A 25,051-nucleotide genomic window follows, 5' to 3' on the forward strand; every position below is an offset into this window, starting at 1 on the left:
TTTTCCTTCCAGTTTGTGTTTGAACGTTTTTGCATGATCTACATTTGTGGAGAGTTCATTTTGAAATTGAATATTTTCTTTCTTTCTTCGAAATATTCCCACATGTTTTATTTATTTATTTATTTATATATTCGGGATACAAACAGAAAAATCCACTACAGTATCCACATAATTGTAATTATATTTATTTCAAAGCAGATAAGTGGTTTTTAAGTTTATCCGTTAGAAAAATAGACGAATGAATCTTATATGTTTGTAATATCAGTTAACATAACTAGAAACATTTAAATATTCCAATTCAGTCTACGGTTTCATAGACAACAAATATAAACCATCATTCTTCTGTTACTGTAAAACTGTGTCCTTAGCTTAGATTGGTGAAGAGTGTGATAGTAGCATAGGCCATTCTCCACATCTGAAAAATATTATGATCAATGTCAAATGTGTAGACAAGATACTCTTTGTCTATTCAATTCAACTCAAGTCAACAGTGATGAAATAATAATTTTGTTTTATGGAAGCGCCCCCATAGAAAATCCTTTCTCATTGCACATCTATAATTCAAAATGAATCTACATACGAAATTTTAGCCACCGAAAATATAGCGGTACGAAGAAACAGTGATAAAAAATCATTTTCATATATGAACGCACACTTTTATCCTCAGGGGGGCGCCGCTGTTGGAATATTCAAAAATCCTTTCTTATTGCACATCTACAATAAAAAACGAACCTACATATAAAATTTCAGCCTCCGTAAATGTAGCTGTACGAAAAACAGTGTTGAAAAGGTAATTTTCATATGTAAATGCCCCCCTTTTATCTCCAGGGGGTGCCCCAGTTCGAATATTAAAAAATTCTTTCTTATTGCGCATCTACAACATAAAATGAACCTACATACAAAATTTCAGCCTTCGTAAATGTGGCGGTACAGAGAAACAGTGGTCAATAAAATAAAATAAATCAAATCAATAAAATACCGTAAATATTGCAGTTAGTCATACTCAATTAAAACTATCATCGTAGAATTCTGCTAAGCTATAATAAGGTGTTATATAGGTTATAGCTTGAGAAAGGTGATCGAACATTCTGAGACCGTTGTAAATAGTGGAATCTTTAACTAGGGTCGAAGAAGGCAGAGGTAATTTCAAGCTAAATCTTTGCCTGGTTTGATATACCGACTCGTCCAAGTTGTTAAAAAAGTTCCTTTTTTAAAAGATAAGGCAGATCGTTTCATATATGAATAAGGAGACCACAGTTAGGATTCTGTTAGAGACGAAAAGAGCCGACAAGAGTCCCTAGGCTAAGCGTTACATATGCATCGTATTGCACGTTTTTCTATCAGTTATACTGATTGAAGGCATGTGGTAGAACACACACCCCAAAAGTAAATACCAAAACGAAGATGGGATTCAAAGAGGAAATGATAAACCATTCTAGCTACTGCAGATCCGAGCTCTTATGCAGTTATTCGTATTGCATAACATCCAAAGGAGAGCTAGGATTTCAAACTATCTACATATTTGTTGAATTTCAAATTATTGTCAATCAACATGCCAAGGAATTTAGAAGTTGTTACATTGTCGGTTCTAATATTATTTAGATGTAAGGCTGGAATCTGGCAACGATAGGACACTACTTTTGTTTTTGATAAATTCAAGCTCAAGAGATTTGAGTCAAACCAGTCTTTCACTTTCGAAATGTCACTCACATAACTTCATACAAGGTATAGTTGATAGGAGCATTCCAAAAAATTGTGGTATCATCAGCAAATAAAGTAAATTTACCTTGGATGTTAATAGACGATAGGTGATTAATGATAGGGATAGCCAGAATGTGAAAATCGAAAACTATGAGAGATAATAAGTCTAGAAAATGGAAAACGAACATAATTTCCCCCCACCAGAGAACATAAAACTCATAAAACAAGTCAACAAGGGAAACCGCATGGACATTTGGGAAAACTTGAACATCCATACATTTAACAGTCATAAATCACTTATCGAGGAACAAGTACAAATCAAAACACAACAAGAGGAACAAGTACAAATCAAAACATAACAAGACCTCACATTCAATATATTAAACAAAAACATACACATTCCTAGAGAAGAGTACCTGATGCAGTACAAATACAGGCAAAATTACCTGAAATACCTGAGTTGAGACGCTCTGACCGTATAAAGAGGCAGACGACAAGATAACAAGTTCAGTTGGAGGAGTGCCTAGAAGATGACACTACTACCATCTGCGCTCGCAGATAATTAATAGAAGATATAAAGCTTCAAATCCTTTTTGTAAAATTTAATATTGAAATACTGAAAATAAAGGAAAATTAGTTGCATAATGGTCGAGCTTTTAAGAATGGTTATTACCTTTATCAAGACATTAACTTGAGGTTATTGTAAGAAGTCAGACGTTGCAATGAGAAAAACAAAGTTTTCATCATATAGAAAAGTGTCACACATTAAAATTTTCATGTTTCAGAGAAAAAATACAAAACTTATTTTATGTTAACATTTAAAAGATTTGAAATTTTAAAAAAGTTTATTTCACCGGCCATGCATGGCACTTACTGGTGGCGTGGTAGCAACCGTAAAGCTTTACGAAGAACATTACAAGATTTTCAGAAGACCACTTCATTCAAATAGCGATATAATCTTCTTTGAGAGATAGAATGACCTCAGTTACTTCAGAGGCAGAAAATAATGGGATTTTTTATATTTCACAAGTTTGGAGAGTCAGATTGTACTTTTTTTATTATGTTAGTGTACGTGCTCCTAAAGTGTGATAAAATTTTCAGCTGCAATCATTGTTTATTTCATCTATGGCAGCTGCTGAGGTTAGATGAGAACAGAACGCTAAGGAATGAATCAAAGAATTTGCATAAAATGTTGTTGAAAATGAAATGAAGTGTAACAAAGTGTTACGAAATGAACCTTTCTAAGCTGTCTTACAAGAAAGGGGTTTTTCCTTCTTGTTGGAAGATTGATCTCGTGCAGCCTATTCCCGAAAAGGAAAAGAACATTTTTCCAAATAATCATAGACCAATCGTTTTGCTATCAGTAATATCAAAAATCATGGAGAAAGCCTTCAACTACCATATCCTCAAATTTTTGTAAGGCTTCAACATCTTGAGCGAACATCAATATAGCTTTCGGAAACAAAGATCCACATTGCGACTTCTATCGTATGTTACCCATATTTGGAAGAACGCAATCGAGAAGCATGGAGAGTCGAGAGTTGTTGCGTTTGATATTTCTAAAACCTTTGACCGTGTGTGACATAAGGGTTTGCTGGCCAAACTTCGAAGCTATAGCTTGTCAAATAATTTTTTGTGTATGTCTCTCCAGCTTCCTGAAAGAACGTTCCCTGCAATGGCCATCGATGGATACCTCTCGGATACTTTAACCATCAACGCCGGTGTTTCCTGGGGATCCATATTTTCTCCAACCTTCTTTTTATTGTATATCAACGACTTATTGGAAAAAACCAAGAGTCCAATATATTGCTTTGCTGACGACAGCGCACTTGTCTCGTCATTCCATTTTCACCGGTAGCAGGAGGCTGCATATCTTAATGAGGATCTAGGGGAGATTTCGAATTGGGGTGAAAGTAACCAGGTTTAATGTCATGTCAGGACAAACAATTTCGCTTTCTACTTCGATAAGTTTGTTGAGGGTTGAAATGAACACCAATCTCGCGACACAATCGTTTCGCTAGAATTGCAAAATCTTGGAACACTGTTCCGAACCAGAAAACTGTACATACCTCAGCAACTTTGGAGTATTGTTCTCATGTATGGAGCTCTGCCCCCAAACATACCTTGAAGTTGCTGGATTCGATTCAGAAAAGAGTCACCCGCCTGACTGGAGACGCGAACATCACGTGCAACCTTGATAGCCTGGAATATTGAAGAAGGATTGGAGATTGGTCTCTCTTCTATAGATACTTTCACGGGAAGTGTACAAGTGACTTGGCACATTTGATTCCATCAGAAATACGCGACGGACTGTGGCTGTTCATCGTTTTGAGATTCAACTCAGTACACCTCGAACCTTACTGTATAAGAACACTTTCATTTAGAGAACTGCGTATATATGGAATAAACTTGCTGAAAACGTTTTTCCAAATGAATTTAATCTCCAGCGATTCAAATCCAGCGTAAATCGCTACTTTCGCACAGACACACCGCTCTTAGAGCACTTGAGGATTTTCCTGTAGTGCTTGTGTTTTGTCCTAAAAAAGCGCTTGAAATGTTAAATCAAGTCTATGGTGAGTCTGCTATGAGTAAAACGAGAGTTTGCGAATAGTATAAGCGTTTCAAAGATAACCGTGAAGATGTTGAAGATGGCGGAAGCCCCAGATAGTCTAATCAACAAGTTCAGAAACATGAAAAATAGAGATAAAACTCCTAAAAATATAAGCGATAGCTCATTCGATTCGGAATCACCTCTAGAAAAATGTTTTCGAAGGATTTTAGCGCAGATAAAAAATTGCAATTGTTATTAACAAAATAAAATTTTTAAAAAATGGTATTTAATTTTTCGTGAATAACTCAAAAACTATTAATATTCAAGCAATTTTGTAAAAAGCCCGTTGAAGAGGAGGAAATGTCCGATAAAAAATTCCTGACTCCCGAAACTCTATCTCCATTATTTATAATTTTAATTTGACTTTGAAAATAGGGTTCGGCGCGGATGTTGCGGCATGCGCGTGCTGCCGCTAAAGAGAGTTTATCAAAAGAAATAATTTTCTTATATCATAAAATGTCATTTTAAAAATTTCAAAAAATTCTAGTATCTTCTTAACACTTGAATGAATCGAGTCCCGTAGAAAAAAAAGTTTCATCACCATTTTTCAAAAAGTTATTCAATTGTTAACTAAAAAATTTTTTTCCAATCTCCATTGGCATAAATAATGGGATAAAATGTATAAATAATTGGACTATTAATTTTAAATTTCGTGGAGCCCTTTTGATGTATATACTTCGTACGATCATGCGATAAAAGTTCATAAAAATGTATTAATTTGTTGATTATGATTTTTATAACTATTGCAAAATGAAATATCTGAATTTTTTTTATAAAAATCATTTTTCCAATTGATATTTAGCTATGTCTATTTTCACATTGAACAATGGCAGTTATTAACATAGGATATGAATTGTTTACGTAATTCGTTCATTAAATTGTTTTAAACAAATAGAGAAAAACAATATTTTTGAAAAAAAATTTATTTGTTGTCTAGAGATAATCATGTTTTTTTTTTTTTTGGTTTTTTATTGTTCAAAATCGATTTTTTTATATTTCGATTGTTTAAATAATTAGTTAAGAAATAATTTCGCTTTCAAAAATCATAATTTACACTCTTAAATAGTTTGGCAAAAAAAATGTATTTATTATTTAATTGTTTATTAGTTTAACAATTTGTTATAAACAAATATTGACCAACGTTATATTTTTTTAATGAAGCAGAAAAAAATTATGAAAACAGCTGTATATAAAAAAGTGCCATAATTTTTTTTTTATTTATTATGATACTTTCTATTTTTTGGCACTTTTTTATATATAGCTGTTTTTATAATTTTTTTCTGCTTCAGGAAAAAATATAACGTTGGTCAATATTTGTTCATAACAAATTGTTAAACTAATAAACAATTAAATAATAGATTTAAAAAAAATGTTTTTGCCAAACTATTTAAAAGTGTGAATTATGAAAAATTAAGAAAAACATTTTTTTTAATCATAATCATCCCCAGACAACAAAATAGCAGAAAAAAATGTTTCAAAAATATTGAATTCCTCTATTTGTTCAAAATAATTCAATAAACAAATTACGTAAAAAATACATATGCTATGTTAATAACTGCCAGTTCAATGTGAAAACAGACATGGCTAAATATCAATTGAAAAAAAATGTTTATCAACAATTTTTAGATATTTAATTTTACAATAGTTGTAAAAAATCATAATTAACAAATTAATAAATTTTCATGAACTCTCATCGCAGGATCGTATGAAGTATATATATCTAAAAAGGGCTCCACGAAGTTTAAAATTTATAGGCCAATCATTTATACATTTTATCCCATTATTTATGCCAACGGAAATTGGGAAAAAATTTGTTAGTTAACAATTGAATAACTTTTTGAAAAATGGTGATGAAACTTTTTTTCTACGGGACTCGATTAATTCAAGTGTTAACAAAGTACTAGAATTTTTTGAAATTTTCAAAATGACATTTTATCTTATAAAACAATTATTTCTTTTGATAAACTTTCTTTAACGGCAGCGCGCGCATGCCGTAATAGCCGCGCGGAACCCTATTTTCAACGTCAAATTAAAATTATAAATAATGGAGATAGAGTTTCGGGAGTCGGAAAATTTTTATCGAAAATTTTCTTCTCTTTAAGGGGCTTTTTACAAAATTGCTTGAATATTAATATTTTTTGAGTTATTAACGAAAAACTCAATACCATTTTTTATCTTATTTTGTTAATAACAATTGCAATGTTTTACCTGCATCAAAATCCTTCAAAAACATTTTTCTAGAGGTGATTCCGAATCGAATGAGCTATCGCTCATATGTTTAGGACCTTTATTTCTATTTTTCATGTTTTTGAACTTGTTGATAAGACTAAGCACATCATGAACTCAGCACATCAACAACGTGGGAGAACTCAAGGAAATGGTTATGGCATATCGTTGGCTCAAGTCATGACATTTTTTCGAATGTTTTAAATTTGAAACGCAAGGCAGCAAAATTGTGTTACAAAATTGATGAATTTCAAACTAAAACAGTGTCGAAGTTGTTCATAAATTACTTAATGACCTCAACGACGACGCAGAATTACTGCGTGACCAAACATGGGTTCATGGATATGACTTTGAAACTGAAGCTCAATCGTCCCAGTAGAGGCATTCTGGCTGGCCAAGACAAAAGCTCGACAAGTGTAGTCAAAACGTGGAGGTTATGCTCACTGTGTAATGATTTGTTGCCACAAGGTCCAACGATCAATGAGGATTACTTCCTACCAGTTCAACGCCATTGCGTGAAACAATCCAAAGAAAACGCCTGGCTTGTGAACAAACAATTCATGGATTTCGTGCTACGATGATGAACTTGCTCATACTTCATTACTTCTTCATGAATTTTTGAACAAGAATAATACTGTAAGGAGGCCTCAGCCTCCATATTCACCAGACATGGTTCCTTGTACCTTTTTTCTATTTCTAAAAATAAAGAGAATCTCAAAAGGACATCGTTTAAAAAGCATAGATGAGAAAGCGTATTGTTGAAAGAGCGAAAGGCTATCCCAAAGATCGAGTTTTGAGAAGTGTTCCGAGAATTGATGGCGACTATTCGAAAATTCCCATTATTTTCTGAACACAACTTTTTCCAAAAAAAAAAATCAAATTACTATTCCTCACCTTCACTGCCAGTGGATAATTCGCATCCAGAACTCCATGGCATGATACTGTAATAGGAGTGCCAGTATTCAAAAGAAGCATCAAGAGTGTACGTCTATTATGAACGTTGAATTGTTCCCAGGGGCATTTGCAGGCGTTCAGGAAAACTATCTCGGACTGAAATTACGAAGTGTTGCAATGAAATTACCAAAGTCGCTTGATGAAATATCATAGCGTTTAGAAAAACTGAATAGTTTTTCTAAACGAAATATTGGGTTGTATCAAAAGTTTTGTCCGTTTTAATACACTTTTGCCAACGTTAAACAAGTCTATCAATTCCGTAGGCATGGAAATTGAGTGCTCGGAATTCGACGAAATCGACGAAGGTCGTTTTTGCCTGCTCCTAACTGACGAGGGTTCTACCGCCATACTCTCCAGACCTCATGCCAACCCACTACCATCTTTTCAAGCACTCCGATAACTTCCTCAGCGGTGGAACCTTCGCCAATCAGCACCAGGCAAAAACGGCCTTCGTCGACTTCATTGAATCCCTAGCGACGAAATTACTCGACGGAATTATTCGACTCGTGTTTCGTTGGCAAAAGAGCACTGTTTGAAATTGCGCTCAATTCGATTTAATCAAATGAGTATTCACTGTGATACTACAGTTTAAAGAAGACCCATAAACAAAAAAACTTTTGAAACAATCAATATGGAAAAAGTTAATAAATACCTGTAAGTTAACAAACAAATCTTAGTCTGAAATAGGTGAAAAAAATTATAATATTTTATAATGTTCGCTCGATTACACAGGTCTGCGATGAAAAAATTGTAGGATATTGAATTAGTGATTTTAACAGTATTTTGTGTGCAAATTACGGAAAAAATAGTTAAAAAATCTACCACCTATAGATAAGTCACAAATTTCACCTGAAATTTTCTTATTAAATGGGTTTTTAGGTTCGGTATGGGTTCGATGTTTCTGTATTATATAGCCTATATAAGTCGTAAATTGAGTCTGAATTATGGATCTTTTATGATTAACAAGTTATAGTCCAGTCATTATAGTAAGTTCACCTCGGAATTCGAGATACCCAGCTGTAAGTCTGTAAATACTTGTATATTGACACCCTAAAAGTTGTCTCAAAACCTACATATGGTAGGGTGTAAGCAACTATTAAATTTCAAGGTCAAAGGTGACAAAAATCGGTTTTTTGCACTTTTTTTTGGAAATATCTCATTTCCTATGGGTTTTTTGCTATTTGTATTCATTATCAATATTGTAGAATACAATATTCTCTACAAATTTTGGTTGAAAAAAGTTTTTATACGGTGAACCGTTTTCAAGATAGAGGGCGGAGAGCGCGCGGTCACAGCATCACTTCAGGTCAACCGGTGCCTCCGGTCGAAAACGCGCCATATATAGTTGATGAACTATCGATAAATCAATGATTATAAATATTTGTCAATTTTTATTAACTATTATATTATATTTTATCATTTTTTTCCTAACTTATCCACTTTTTATTCAGTATTAATTTATTTAACAACACTTACCTGCCCATGTAATTGCAGAATTGTTAATGAAAATATAGGAATTATATTTGAATTTCAACCTAATTAATATTTATAACTTCTTACACGATAAAAAAAAAACAAATAAATTATGAATTATTCTTTTTATTAAAAAATATCATTGAATACATTTATTTTTATTGAAAGTAAAGAAATGGAATAACAAAATAAAAACAAATAAAAACTACAATTTATAATTTTAATCATCTTCTTCCTCTTCATTGTCGTCTTCTGGCTGCTGGTAAATTTCAAACTGGTCTTCATTATAGTCTTCAACGACATTTGTCTCAAGTTCTTCCATGATTTCGGGGTCAAAGGTTCCATCTTCGTTAATGTCGCTCTGATATGGTAGAGCATTGAGACAAGCTTGCCCATTACATTGGCCACAAGCTAAAGAGCATTGCAAGCCCGCTTTCCTGCATCCGCATCTCGAACCACAACCACTCTTGCAGTTGCAGAAAATTGTATTTAGCAAGTGGTAAAATTGTCATGATAGGCTCCAGAAAATCGTTTCGCATTGCCCAACCCCATACCTGGGGTTCCAAATCATGTCCTAACCAAGTTTGAACTTGATAATATACACGGTTGAAATGTTGATGAGCAGCTGCACTTGTTGGTGGAATATTTGAAAGCTGCACAGGTTTATTAAGTTTTGTAGACTTGGCGTAATGCATATAACGAAGATGATCGAGACTTTTCACAGATTTCGAAGCATTATAGACTGCCAATAAGGTTTGAGTTCCACTCTCTAATAATCTCTGGGCCGAACAATTTTCTTCCTCAAATGCTGCAGCTAGTTCATCCAAATTTGTCAGTTTCTCAAAAACTTTTAAAAATGATTTTTTTACCTTTTTAAAAAGCGCAGAAGTTGTGTCACAGCCACTCAATGCGTGCAGAAATAAAATATGTTTTTTCAGAATGAGGATAATTATCAAAACTTTTAGTCGAGTATATCTCCGTTTTTACATTACCTTTCCCAACTTTTTTAAAGAAAAATTCTTGTTCGTAAGACAGTGTACGCCCAATTAAAATGACAAGTAAATCAATATCTTGTCCTATTATAACTGCAGTTTTTTTAGACTTTGATTCTTCAATTGCAGTTTCAACAATAAGAACATCCGCATCATCTCTGGCTTGTTTAGTAGTAATATTTGCAGCTTGTAATTTTTCAATTAACATATTAATGAACTTATCTTTGTTATTTCGATTTGATAAGAATTTTTCTTGAGTAACTGGTACAACCATTGTTTCATCGAAACAAACTTCATACGTTTTTGAAAGTGCAGCAGGTCTTCTCTGCTGCTCCATAGCTTTTACGTTCTTACTGTAGTCTGAATATCTGTCAAACACAACAATTATTTTGGAACTGTAATGCCTTTGGAAATGAGATATTTCCAAAAAAACCGATTTTTGTGACCTTTGACCTTGAAATTTAATAGTTGCTTACACCCTACCATATGTAGGTTTTGAGACAACTTTTAGGGTATCAATATACAAGTATTTACAGACTTACAGCTGGGTATCTCGAATTCCGAGATTCTCACCTAATTTAAGCTTAAATGACTGGATTACTAGGTCAACAAAGTGGTTACACTAAGTTTCCATGTTTCCTATGTGAATGTCAAGCAAGTGTGGCCAATAAGAAAGGGTCTCATTCCTGGAGTTGAAAATGTTGAAAAACAAAATTTATTGGATCCTAAAAAAATCTACAAAACTACAAAATGTTGGGCTGCACCATGAGTGTCAAAGTCCATTTCCTTCACTCACATATGGACTACTTTTCCGAAAATCTAGGGCTGTAAATGAGGAACAAGGAGAACGGTTCCATCAAGACATAAAAGAAATAGAACGCAGATCCCAAGGTCGATGGAATGTTAACATGATGGCAGACTACTGTTGGATGTTAACACAGCCGAAAAAGTACCAAAAGAAGCTTTGACGGAAAAAGAAAACGTTTTTACAAAGACTCATAATCATTCTGCAAACACTTGTGTATCACTATTATGCTTAGTTTAGCTATGTAACATTGTTTTTTTTTTGCTTTTACTTCATGTTAAAATAATAAAAATAAATCCACAATTCCTCGTTTTTTTTTTGTACTTTTTCAATTATTTTATCCTTATTTTGTAGGCAAACCTTACGTGATAGATAAAAACAAATGTCATTTTTTAAATCAGCACAAAATACTACATAAAGATCAGTTAAAGAAATCAAAACAATTTTTGGAAAGTTTTTTTGCAGACCCGTGTTATTGAAAATCAAGAATGAATATTTACATATTACATTTGTCACAAATGACTACGCCTTAAGTTCGACAAAATGGTATCCGTATGAGCCAACGGTCCATAACACCGTACATGTTCCACTTGTTACGAGAAAACGGGATCAAATTCGGAGTGTATCCTGAATTCTGGCGAGTATATTCATTCCAACCGAGCGACATATAAAACAAATACACATGTAACAAGAAAGCATATGCCGTACCCAACATATACTCGTCTCAATTACCTACTCGTCCCAATTGGTCGATGTGTATAAATAACTACGGCTAGTGTGTAACGTTACATAACCGTCCATTTACTCTACAAATGGAACGCGGCTTAGGAGCGGTAGGGGCAAAAATCAATAGTTTCGTTTCCACTAGCTGCAAGGTAATGTATTCTCGTTTATTACAAGTAAGTGATCTGTTCAAAAAATAAGGTGAATTTTCATTTTTCTTAAAGAATATTCATTTATTCATCAATTTCTATTGGGTCCTCTTCAATGTAATCTGCCTTAGATATAAAACACTTGTATAGTCGAAGTAAACGATATTGTGAACATTTAAAGTTGACGGCACTCTCAAAGGCCAAAAAAACCAATACATAGAAATGAACCGGCTGGGAAATAGTACACGTGGACTGCAGAATTGGCGGTTCGTATAGGATAATTTTTACTAACCGAGTTTTATGATTGGTTGAAGAGTCATAAAATTAAATTCGTAAACATGTTACGGTGACGAATAAAAATCAAGGAAGGTTATCGCCGTCGTGTTCAGTTCAGGAACGGATCGTGATTCGAGTGTTGAAATTCGATATTGGTGCAGTTATAATTATTTAAAATTTTTGTTATCTGTTTAAAATGTGGCGTCCTTGGACAAGTACTAATAGTAATTCGCGTAATTTTCCCAAGATATTTGTCTACTTGAAAAAAAATAATTCTAGTCTATTTTTTCTGCTTATATTTTATTCAAAATCATTCTTACCTCATTCGTGAGTCGTTGACAATATTCACAAAAGGACCAAAGGACTACACAAGCTGTCATTATTATTAGATATATACGAAGGTTACTTCTAGGACTCACATCCTACAACAAGGACTAGATAAAGAATATGTTCCAATCAAAAAGTTAGATGAAATTAAAAATTATAATAAATATATATACACATTGTTACAAACTTTTGAACTCAGCAACTCTTTTATTCCAAAAGTTCATAAGTTACAAATATTTCAGTGATCTATTCATGCTTTTTGGTGGGAACCTGGCCGATACTTTATAAAAATATGGAATGAGATTGCTGGCATAAAGGTTGAACATGAAGGGTTAACATGAAGTGAAGAAGGAGAAACGATTAAAATATTGAAGGAACTTTCCTGTTACTCTTCAAGAAGGAGTAACAGTGGATTTTTCTTCAATATTCTAATATTTTCTTTTTCTGAGATAGAGTTAGGAAATGTGAAAAAATCAAATCGTTGTAGAGAAATAGTAAAAAGTAGATTCTAACTTACAAGCATTATGAAATATACAGCGAAAACAAATACCACCAAACCATACGCCGTCAACGCTAAAACTAATGAGTTAGAACTTGCCATCAACAGTTTGTAAACCCTGTAAAAAATATTAGAATAAAATTGAAACAATGGAGAACCTCAAACTTGAAAATTTAACTACAATCTAGGAAGATCAAGATCTTCAGATGATGTGGTGCTGCAGGTTTTTCCGTGTTTACCTGCAGCTGAAAAAGCAAATGCGCCACTGGAATCAATGAAGTCGCCCCGGAGCGTCAATTAATTTTTCTTGTTTCATAATTTTATGATTTGTATTACTTTCTTCTTTAATATATCACATATAGGACATTACGTTGAAAGTTACCCCTTATGAGCATTAACATGTTTTCATAATTTCATCTGAGATGAAATTAACGTTGATAGTCCACCCCTTCGGCGGAATGCGATACAATTCTCAAGTCTTGAAAGACAGTTGTGCAAACTAAGTTACAAAAATAATTTTGACAACTCTTACACGCAGGCTTTTTGAGTGATCGATTCCCAGTACTTTCTCGACAGAATGTAAACAGGGGGTCAATTTGAAAACTTCTCACCCCTAATATCTTCCTTACATTAAATAATGTGAGGAACCAAAGAGACAGAACAATTTTATTGTCAAGGGGGTCACTTTCGAAGGCTATTTGTAGCCCTCGTCGTTCAACCCCCTAGGGAGGGTAGATGTTACACTTAGAAATTCACATGGGAAGGGAGGTAGGTAGGTTCTAAAGTGAGTGAGTCTATTCGACCCTCCACCGCAACCCATAAGGGTTTATTGTGGCTCACACCTATTCGCACTCGGCCAAATAAAACCAGCTTCTTAATGAAACCGATTAGTTTGTATGGTGAGTGGTCTTTCAGATCAGATGGTGAAAGTACGGAGTTGTCGAACTCAAAGAACCTGATTCAGTTCCCAGCGGGGCAGGCACAAAGTATATGCTCTGCAGTTTCATCATTTTCCAGGCAGAGGGGACACACACTGTCTTCCGACAGTCCAAGTCTCTGCATATGATGATTAAAATGACAGTGACTTGTAAGAAGGTCTGTTAGACATCGTAGTTCATCCCTACTGTAGTCCAACAACTGTTTGGAATCAAGCTTCGAAGGGTAAATAAACGCCTTGGAGTGAGCCAATCCTGGAAGATTCTGCCAGTAATCCATAACTCTTCTTGCCATCCAGGTGTTCAGTGTTTGTTTGGCAAAGCCCAAAGCGATGGCAATGACAGGTTCTGGTCCAATGAAGCCGCTTGCAGCACCCTCCTTTGCAAGAGAGTCAGCAGCTTCATTGCCTTTCAGGCCAATATGGCCAGGAATCCAGACCAGAGACAATCTGTTAAGTCTTCCTATCGAGGAGAATCTTTTTTGGCAGTTTGCTACCAATTTAGACGTTGCTCGGTGGGAGCCAAGAGCTTCCAACGCCGCTTGACTGTCCGAGAATATTTTTATTGACTTGTGAGTGAGGTTGGATTTATCCAATCTCTCCGCACACAATTCAATAGCGTGAATTTCTGCTTGAAATACAGTCGCATAAGTTCCAAGGCAGGTAGATAACTCTGCCCTGGGTCTGCGACTGAAAACACCTGCACCAGAACCGGAAGGTGGGTCAAGTGGCACATTATTTCGATAGGCATTCAATTCTGTTTCCAATGGTACCCTGACTTATCATTTTTTGATGAGGTGATAACCCGAAGACGATTGTGGGTACTAACAATGGAAACGTCGTGAAGTAACTTGGTTTGGAGTCTTTTGATTTTTACTATTTCATTTCTTGTTATAATTTTCATCGCGTGTGAATAGTTTAATTTTTTTTTAGGTTTTGGTTGTTGCTTGTATTTTATTTCATTGTAATTTCAGTTTTTCTGCTTAATATAATTGTTTCTTTTGAGCTAACGTTTTCAATTTTTTGCATATTTTTTCAGGGATTTCAAGTCAATTTATATCATATTAGACAATGCAAGTCCGAACTAATGAAAAGCACCATGAAACATTGTCATATACCTTCAGACAAGTGAGATTTTTCTACTTGTATAAAAATAATTCGCTAGGTCAAGTTAGGTTAGGTTCAAAGTGAATGGATCTATTCGACTATCCACCGCCACCCCTAAGGGTTTATTGTGGCTCACACCTATTCACACTTGACCAAATGAAGCCAGCTTCTTAACGAAGCCAGTTAGTATGTATGGTGAGTAGCCTTTCAGGTCAGTACGGCTCTGCCGAACTCTAAAAACCTGATTTGGTCCCTAGCGGGACAGTCCAAAGTATGTACGCTGCCGTTTCATCATTTTCCAAACAGAGGTGACACATACTATCTCACGACAGTCCGACTTTCTGCATATGATGATTCAAATGTCAGTGACCTGTAAGAAGGCCTGTTAGACATTGTAGTTCATCCCTACTGTAGTCCAACAACTGTTTGGTATCAAGCTTCGAAGGGTGAATGAACGCCTTGGAGTGAGCCAATCCTAGAAGATTCTGCCAAAAGTCCATAAATCTTCTTGCCATCCAGATGTTCAGTGTTTGTTTGCTCAAAGCGATGCCAATGACAGGTTCTGGTCCGATGAAGCTGCTTGCAGCACCCTCCTTCGCAAGAGAGTCAGCAGCCTCATTGCCTTCCAGTATGGCCGGGAATCCAGATCAGATACAAACTGTTGAGTCTTCATATCGAGGAGAGTCATTTTTGGCAATTTGCTACCAATTTAGACGTTGCTCGGTAGGAGCCAAGAGCTTCCAACGCCGCTTGCTTGTCCGAGAATAGTTTTATTGACTTGTGTATGAGGTTGTAAATTTCCGCTTATCTTACAGTCGCATAGGATGCTAGGCAGGCTGATATCTCTGTCCTGGGTCTGAAACTGAAAACACCTTCACCAGAACCAGAAAGTGTTTCTGATCCATCTGTAAACCAACAACTATCTGCTCTTAACATTTCCTTCTTCCGGAGAATCCAGTCCTCTCTACTCGGGAGCAGTACTTTATAAGGCAGTTCGTAGTTGACAATTGGAGGCATAAAGTCAGAGGCAATTTTCAGAATGCTGTGACTTCCAGTGTCAACCAACAGTCTGATGCACTCTGCATTAAATTGATTTGTGCAATTGGCAATGTGTACAAGTCTATATGTAGTCCATCTAGTCTCTCACTTCAGAAAAATGTGGAGAGGATCTTCATGGCCGCTGACGGACATAAATCCAATGTATTTGCTTGGGACCCAAACCCCAAATTTTATCAAAAATCCTTCTACATGTCCATAGGGACAGTCTGGCATTGTGTAAAACTTTTTCAAAGTGAGCGTTCCAGGTGAGTTTTTTATCAAAGACAATGCCAAGATATTCCACCTTCGTTCCAAATGAAATGACCTCACCATTGACGGAAAGTGGTGTTGGATCATCCAATTTTCTCCTCCTGCTGAAGGGAATTATCCCAGTTTTGCTGGCGTTGACAGACATCTGCTCACTCTGGCACCAACTGTGAACAACATCCATCGTGCTACCCTTCCCAGCGTGGACCTTGCCAAGATGACAACATTATCTGCATAAGCTTTTAAATCTACTTTCATTCTGTCGAGAGCATCAAGTAGACTATCCTTCAGGAGCGACCACAGAAGAGGAGATAGTACCCCACCTTGAGGGCAGCCTCTGGTGATCCTGAACCTAATGGCCTTGCCTTGAAGAGTCGTAATTGCAGTTCTGTTTACCAGCATAGCATAGCTCTAGCCAGTTATGGTCGATTCCATATCTATACTAGCCAGAGATGATCCTATAGATTTAGGTAGTGTATTGTCAAATACTCCTTCAGTATCGAGAAATACAGCAACCGCAATCTCCTTGTCAAGGGAATGGGAGATTTTTTCTACAAGGTTGTTCAATGCTAAAATAATTCGCTAACTCACATTTTTATTACACATTAGTGGACTCTAACCAAATGTAACTGAGAAAAAATGACCTTGTTTTGTCCACTAGAGAGAATATTTTTTTGACTCACTTTCTGATCTCAACGTGTACTCTGATACAGCACTTCAATTGATCATCTACTTGTTCCTGGCAACGAACATCATGCAATAGATTGTTTGATGATATGTGTAACTTGCATATGAGAGCGTTCAAAATCTTAAACTGAAACTCCACATGTCGAACGCAATATAAACTGACGCAGATCAATGAAGTAATAAATATGCCTAGAATGAGTAATACAAATATATAACAAGTCAAAAATAGAATGTACATCCTGTTTCCCATATATTCATTCCACATGAAGATTAAAAACTGCCAGTCCTGTTCATCTCCTAGTACTGGTAAAAAGAGAAGGAAAGAAATCGTTGTTGAGCAAAAAATTGCAAGACACACTCTTCTGAACTCTTTGGCTTCCAACAGCAGCTTACGAAATGTCTTATCTCCTGCTAGTGTCCATGGCCAAGCTTGCATTTGAACAATTTTCGGGGATTTTCGAAGTTGATGAACTGTCGATGCACCCACCAAATACATCACGGTACTCTGCAAAACATCAGCTGAATTATGGTAAGTCTGTCATACTTTTGATCAAATTTCGAAATGAATTTCAATTATTCAAAGAAGAAATTTTGACTATCTTTTCAGACAATTTCCTAGACAATAAGAGTTTTTGATAAATACATTTTGAAACTTCTGGTGTGAAATGAAGCTAGTGAAAACACTTTTCCCTTACCAGGACGTAAAATGCTGTCTGCCGACGGCCGTTTCGTTAACCAAGTTAGCATCATCAGGAGACAACTAATTGTTTCAAAAGTTTTGTCCGTTTGTTTTCATGAATCTACTTCTGTTATATCCCAGTGAATACTCATTCAATCCAATCGAAATGAGCATAATTTGAATCAGTGCACTTTTATCAACATAACACAAGTTGATCAATTTAGTTAGCTTAAAAGCTGAGTGTTCGGTGAGAACATAATCATAGTGCAGGATCGGACATTTTTTGTTGGCCAGTGCCGGCTTCTGCTAACGCAATTTTTGGTACTGTAACGAATCTGAAGCCGGCCCTGACCGATATCTCAGCCAGCAAACGCATTACATCATCGCGAACCGCCGCGAAAAAAAGAGGCGAGTACAGAGACCTCTAGATAAATCTAGAACGATCGTTACCGGTATATGAACCCTGCTTTCCGTCCATAGGGGGAGTCTGTATTCGAACAGTTAACAAAGAATTCTAACAGTGAAGATAAATTTAGCGTTAATTGCCAAGTGTTGTATATAAATTAGTTGTTATAGTGAAATATTGTTGAAAATAAATTTGTTAAGGACAGTTAATTCTTTAATTCGTTACAATACATTTCGTCGATTTGCTCATAATGGGTCACTGCTGTGATGGTTTAGCCCGGTTGCAAAAAGTTATAGTGAATCTTACCAGCTGCTGACCACCATACAGTAACCATGATCTTTTTTGGTGGGTTTCCCCTTGGAAACTCAACTGTATCCAATCACAGTCCTGAACCTCTCCTATTATCCAGAAAATAGACCTTGAAACGTGGCAATTTCTGACAATAGTTCAAATCGTGGAGCATCCACTTTCCGAGCTTTTTGGCCTCTCCAATACGTTTTAAACCAAGGGTCTTCAACGTACGGCCCGCGGGCCGCATGCGGCCCGCGGCAGCATCCTTGGCGGCCCGGCATTACTTTACTCAAAATGAGGTTCATATGTATAGAAATTGTTTTTATGTATTTATTTCTATTATATAATTCAAAAATATATGTTATTTTATTTATTTCATGCATCAGATAGGTTAAATAAAACGCGCGTAGTCCAAAACTGATTTCCGCGCTCGCGCTTGGCAGGTAGGGGCTCACGGTGCGGTGTGCGGGTGGAGGAAGTCGCCGAAACGCAGTGGCGCGCGCGGCCGGCAAGCAATGTCAGTCAAGTTTGCATCTCACAGAACTTCGGACGCGTTTATCTCATTCGCTCGTTCAGTGCGTTAAAACAAGTTGTAACTTGATTTAGTAATATCAAATTATTGTGATGGCAGCAAGTTCAAGTAGAAAACGCAAGGTCGTTGATGAACACAGAGTTTTTCAAGATAAATGGACGAATTTATATCTTTTCGTCTGTGTCGGGGAAAAACCCATTTGCCTCGTATGTAATGAATCAGTTTCTGTGGTGAAAGAATACAATATCAAGCGTCATTATGAGTCAAAACATTCTAGTAAGTTTGCACATCTTCAAGGACAATTACGAATTGATAAGGTGGAGACTCTGAAGAAACAACTTAAAAAACAACAGAATTCTTTTCACAAACAAAATGAAGATAGTGAAGCAAGTGTAAGAGTTAGCTACATAATTTCGGAGAAAATTGCTAAGGAGTCAAAACCATTTACCGACGGTGAATTCATAAAATAATGTATGGAGGCCGCAGCAGAAGTTTTATGTCCCTCGCAAAAGCAACTTTTTTCCAAAATAAGTCTCTCCGGCGTTACAGTCGCAAGGAGGGTAGAAGAATTGGCTAATGATATTGAACGATCATTAAAGGAACGCGTGTCGCAATTTGTTTACTACTCCATTGCACTCGACGAAAGTACCGACATAACTGACACCGCTCAACTGGCAGTGTTCATTCGCGGCATTGACGTTAATTTTGTCGTTACCGAAGAAATGGCTGCTCTTTTTCCTATGAAAGGCAGTACAAGAGGATGTGATGTGTTGGAATCGTTCAATTCCGTCATAGATAGATATGGACTCAAATTATCAAATTTGGCTGGAATTTGCACAGACGGCGCACCATCTATGGTTGGAAAAAACGAAGGACTTGTTGCTTTAATAAAGAAAAATAATCCCGATGTCTCTTTAATACAGTACCACTGTATCATACATCAAGAGAATTTAAGTGCTAAGTCAGTTAATATTCAAGACGTTATGAGTGTTGTGGTAAAAATCTCGAGGTCTTAACCACAAGCAATTTCAGGAGTTTTTAAAAGAACAAGACGCCGAATATGGTGACATTACCTATTTCTGTGATGTTCGTTGGCTTAGCAGAGGAAAAATGTTAAAAAGGGTGTTCGATTTGCGAAAAGAAATTGCAGCATTTATGCTTAATAAGGATAAAGCTATTCCACAGTTTGGTGATGAAGCATGGCTAAGTGATTTTGGATTTCTTGTTGATATAACAGCACATCTCAATGATTTAAATAAGAAATTGCAAGGAAAAGATAATATGGTTCATGAACTATTTGACGCTTTAAAAGCGTTTGAAGTGAAGTTGGAGTTGTGGATCAATCAGTTAAAAAATAATATGACCACGCATTTTCCACATTTATCGTCATGTCGAATTCTCAACATGGACAAATATATTACCGCGCTGGTGGATCTGAAAACACAATTCGAGTCGCGTTTTACCGATTTCCGAAAACATGAAAAAAGCTTGAATTTGTTTGCTCGCCCATTCAGTGTTTCTGTCGGAGATGTCCCTGATGATGTTCAGGTGGAGTTGATAGAATTACAATGCAACTCTTCTTTGAAAGACAAATTCAACTTAGGATTGTTCGAGTTCTATTCAAAATACATCACTACTACACATTTTCCTAAGATAAGAGACCATGCACTGAAAATGACATCTCTGTTTGGTACCACATACCTGTGCGAGCAGTTATTTTCTCGGATGAAAAACGTTAAGTCGAAGACAAGGAGTAGAATCACCGATATTCACCTTGAAAACAGTTTGAGGATTTCAACGACCACCATAGGGACTGATATTGATAAGCTAGTTAAGAATAAACAATGTCAAACGTCTCATTGATTTCAGTTTCAATTACGTTTAGTACTGTAAAATTAAATAGTAAATATTATTGTTAGTTTTTATTTCAACATTCTTACTGAAACTGAAAAAAAGCAGATGAAACCGCGGAGCGCAGCTAGTAATAAAAAGTTTTTGTTTTATTGCGGCCCACCGAACAAATATCAAAGTATAGTTGGCCCTTGGCTTCATAAACGTTGAAGACCCTTGTTTTAAACCATAATTTCGTAACGTGAGGCCCACGCCCCACAGGGGGGCAATTCGATTTTTAAGGGGGGGACATTTCGAAAATAGACTTGACCCGAGTTCAACTCTTTCGCTCTGGGCCATTTAAATGCAATGCTAGATTTCGGTGCCAAATTGAAGAAAAAAAGCAAATTCCTAAATAATTATTAGGTAGAATTTCGCTTGACGAGACCAAAATATCAACTGGGTGTTTGGCGTTTAGTGCTGTGAATGATTTACTGGTAGAAAAAAAAACGACTGGATATAACACAAATCAAATCAAAATTTATTCAATTCAGATTAATATAAAATATAAACCATTACAGCTCATATTACAGAACTATAAATTACATCTATGAAGGATCGTGGCTATCTAAGCCAAGCTTGTGTTACAGCCATGAATCCAATACATTTACAAACTAAGATAAACCTACTAATCAGTTCTGGGAAGTCCTAAAAGGACGACCAAAATGATGAGCAGTCTTTTAGCATAATAAGAGCATCAAATACGTCTCAAGTCTCCACACAAGGTGGAGACTTGAGACTGAAGCTTACCAAATTGGAACTCAATAAGAAACCACTGTTCAGCAAGCATCAAACGCAAGAATCTCACTAAATTAAAATAATTAATCATCATAGAAGAATCTTCATTGAAAATATTTGGGATAAATGTGTTTCATCAACAATTTCCTAGTGATTTTTTTCTAAAACCTATCATTCAAGTTTCTTGAGTGAACAATTTTTCGAAATTAAAAAAAAAAGTTATTTACGTTACGTAGGGGGGCATAAAAATAACAGGAAGGCTAAGGCATGGCATAAAAAAGGTTTCAAATCATCATGGCATGGGAGCTGCCGCCCAGTTCTTCCGCCATCCCACGCATCATTTTTGATGGATCAGTCTCTACGACGGTCCTCTAATTTTCGTCCTGGATTAAGGCCGGGACACACCTGTCATACACCCTTCAGATCCGACTCCCATCATACAGTCGGACGAGTGTCTGAGAGGGAAATGGTACTTTAGTCCGAATAGAGTAGTTCACATCGTTCCGATACGTGGCTAACCCCGCTCCCACCCGACTCCGATCCTGCATTCAATCATGATCTGATCTATTTGTTCTCCAGCGGCGAGACGGGTATCGCTTGGAGTTTGTATGATATTTGAATTTTTTGTTTTCTTCAAACTAAACTTTAAAAAATGTCATTGAAACCGGAGGAGCTTATTGAACAAGTCAGAAAATATCCAGTTCTATATGATCAGACTGAAGAGCTGTACCGCTGTTCTCTATGAGAGCTCTCTGATTTTCCTCATGTTCTTCTTCCAAACAGAGTGGCTTAATCGCAGTTGCTAAAGTTCTAGAACATTTTGCTTAGAGGACCTTCCTAGATATTGTTTGAATCGACACTGGCGAGAGTGGCAAGTGTATCAAGCCGGAGTGGTAAATCGGAAAGAATAGAGATGAAACATAAAAGTGTTTTGTTTACTCTGTAGTACATTCCCAAAAGGTAGCAATAACGTATGTGACTTTCTGGAACTTCAACTAGCGTTTCCTAATGTGACTGATTAACAGTCCGTGCAAAGCTTATTGTTAAATCATCTGAAAATAGAACTTTTTACGAGTGGCGATCAACTGTATTGCCAAATACTATTTGGCTAAATACTAATTATAATTAGTATTGTAGTATTAGTATTGTCTCATAATAATTATTATGAGACAAGTATAGCTGAGGCACCAGTCAATCTGATAATTAATTACACCAGTGATCTTCAAACATGACTCAACCTCTGTCGGAAGCATCAACCTCTTACGAAAGTTCGAAATAGATGAACACTTCAATCTAGCAGACCACTATTATAATCTTCATGCAGTCATTGTTCACTGTAGTTCTGGCATTGAATCCAGTCACCATTACGCATTGGTCAAAGACGAAACGGACTGGTTTAAGTTTGACGATAGTCGTGTCACTAAGTGTTCTGGCGATGTATTGAATTTATTGGAGACAGCCTACATTTTGTTTTATGAGAGAACATTGGCAGATCAAGATCTTCAGATGAGGTGGTGCTGCAGGTTTTTCCGGGTTTTCCTGCAGGTGAAAAAGAAAATGCGCTACTGGAATCAATCAAGTCGCTTCGGAGAGGAATTAATATTTGTTGTTGTTGTTTCATAATTTCATAATTTGTATTACTTTATACTCATTGGAAACATAAATCGCGGCACATAATATACCTACAAATGTCACAATACATCAACATAGTTTTGAGAAGTAGCTTTAGTCATCTTTTGATGATGCTAACTTGTCTTCGAGAGGCAGCTTCCTTGTTCTAGTGAGAGAGAAGTGTTTTCGACAGAATAATAATAATAATATTCAGACATTTATCATTTACCAATATATAAGGTAATACGGAGTGATTTTTAAATACAAAATAATCTAATAAAGGTAAACTAAAGGAGAGCTGTTAGACTCTGCAACCAATTCTTCCACAATCCCCACAAAATAAAGGTGTAACTATTCCATTGTTGCTATAATAATTCTCAAAACATTTAATTTTTTTATGTATGAAGGGTCTTTCCTGATCGCGACGAAAAAATTTGAAGGTTTATTGAAGAGCTACCTAATTTTATGAAAAAAAAAAATGTTAAATAAACTGGCTAATTAAGGCCAAGTGAATTTTTCACCACTGAAAATAAGATTGCTCAGTTCCACCAAAATCAGGTAAGAGATTTGTGATGCACTGTTTGGAACCTTTGCGACGAATATTCCAAATGGAAGACCTTGCACAGGTGCCTGATGGTTTGACTTCAGACATCTGTGCGGCATTAGCTGGGTTAATTGTTGTTTTCTCGTCGGACAGATTCAACTAATTGAGTGTATATTGCATATCAGTTACTTTTTATACATATGAAAAGAGTGATATCTGCCTAAAATTTTTCACTTCACCTTTCCACCATACCGTTATTTCAACACCTCGACACTTGTTTCGATCACCAAGTGACCATCTTCAAGAGAAAGATCAAAACTGAGATAAAGAAGTAAGAGATATCCACGATAAGGAAATAAGAATTCCTATCACACCCCTTATAGTGAGTATTACGTGAATTAGTTCTGCAGTGGTTTTATTTAGTTCACTACAGACATCACTAAGATTTTGACAAGACATCGGTATTCAAGAGTTTCCCAAGGAAATTATAATTTTTATATCTAAGGTTTTCATAAAAAAGTATCGATCATTCATGAAAAAATCCGGGATCAGGGTGAATATTGTTGAAAAGAAAATAACGCCGGCCGCCACTGGTAGCCATCAACCAATGGTGACGTAGCTATGAGCGTGCGAATGTACGATGATTCCCCGCCACTCGAGAAGCAGCGAGAAGAATGATACCAACTTCGACAGAACTTCGGCGAAATTTCTACGGCATTCGATTACGATATTCAAAGGCTGTCCACGAGGATATCGAGACAGACAGCCAAGTGGACGTTACAGTGCGGTACGCGAAGTGATTCAGTAAGGCGATAGATATTCAAATGATAGTTGAAGTTTTTGTCAAAGTGTTGTATTTAAAGTGAAATAAAGTTAAGTTTGATCATTCAGTGTGGTAAATTATTGATCACCCACGGGTAAAAACATAACAGTATTGATATAATTTAATTTTAAGAAGTGTTGTTTTGATATTTCACCCCAATAAACACTGACCCCTGATCATTTCACCCCACCATTGATATGAATAATGTTTTCAGATGGTATTTAGGTATTTTATGTTCTAAATATTCACCATTTGCAGAAGTATCAGGAAGGGTACATATCCAGAATCCATACTTCCATTATAGAAAATCTCAAAACTACCAAAGGTACAAACAAGTTGTGATAGTAATGATTTCAATAGCAGAAATTTTATAGTGTAATCCGCAGATACCCATTCAAAACAGCATGATCGATATATGGATAGCAGGTAATCATCTGCAAAAAAATAGATTATTAGTGTCCTGATTTATAAACTACAAAAATGTAAGTTACAATGACAACATTCAAGAAAGCAAGATATGCGTGGATAGATATTTTTTCATTAAGCGACTTACATGAATATAGATTTTGATCATGAATGCTCATAACATTCTTTAGATAAAATTTCGGAAACTGCATTTTTTTACCGAACCTTGAAAAAAGCAGTTTCTTCTGCAATTTTACGATTGTATTCCAAACTTCAACAAACTAGCTCTAATTTAATTCAATTAATGAGAGGTATATTAAAAAAAGGTACAATTTAATTACTTGTGTTTACGTGCCATACTAT

At 35.8% G+C, this 25,051-nt stretch overlaps 1 protein-coding gene across 1 annotated transcript; it reads right to left on the reverse strand.

The window, feature by feature from the left end:
* Nucleotides 1-275: 275 nt before the first annotated feature.
* LOC111518074 (uncharacterized) lies at nt 276-25,049 on the reverse strand. Its single transcript, XM_023174415.2, has 7 exons — nt 24,837-25,049; nt 24,533-24,717; nt 16,766-17,274; nt 12,755-12,854; nt 12,231-12,332; nt 7,433-7,588; nt 276-415 (listed from the first exon to the last, which is right to left on the reverse strand). The coding sequence occupies exons 1-7, from the start codon at nt 24,898-24,900 to the stop codon at nt 365-367; spliced, it is 1,167 nt and encodes a 388-aa protein (XP_023030183.2). The 5' UTR covers nt 24,901-25,049; the 3' UTR covers nt 276-364.
* Between the last annotated feature and the right edge of the window lie 2 nt (nt 25,050-25,051).

This window comes from Leptinotarsa decemlineata, unplaced genomic scaffold, assembly GCF_025532065.1.
Source record: "Leptinotarsa decemlineata unplaced genomic scaffold, Ldec_3_MD MMD2_tig00001719_RagTag_RagTag, whole genome shotgun sequence".
NCBI lineage: Eukaryota > Metazoa > Arthropoda > Insecta > Coleoptera > Chrysomelidae > Leptinotarsa > Leptinotarsa decemlineata.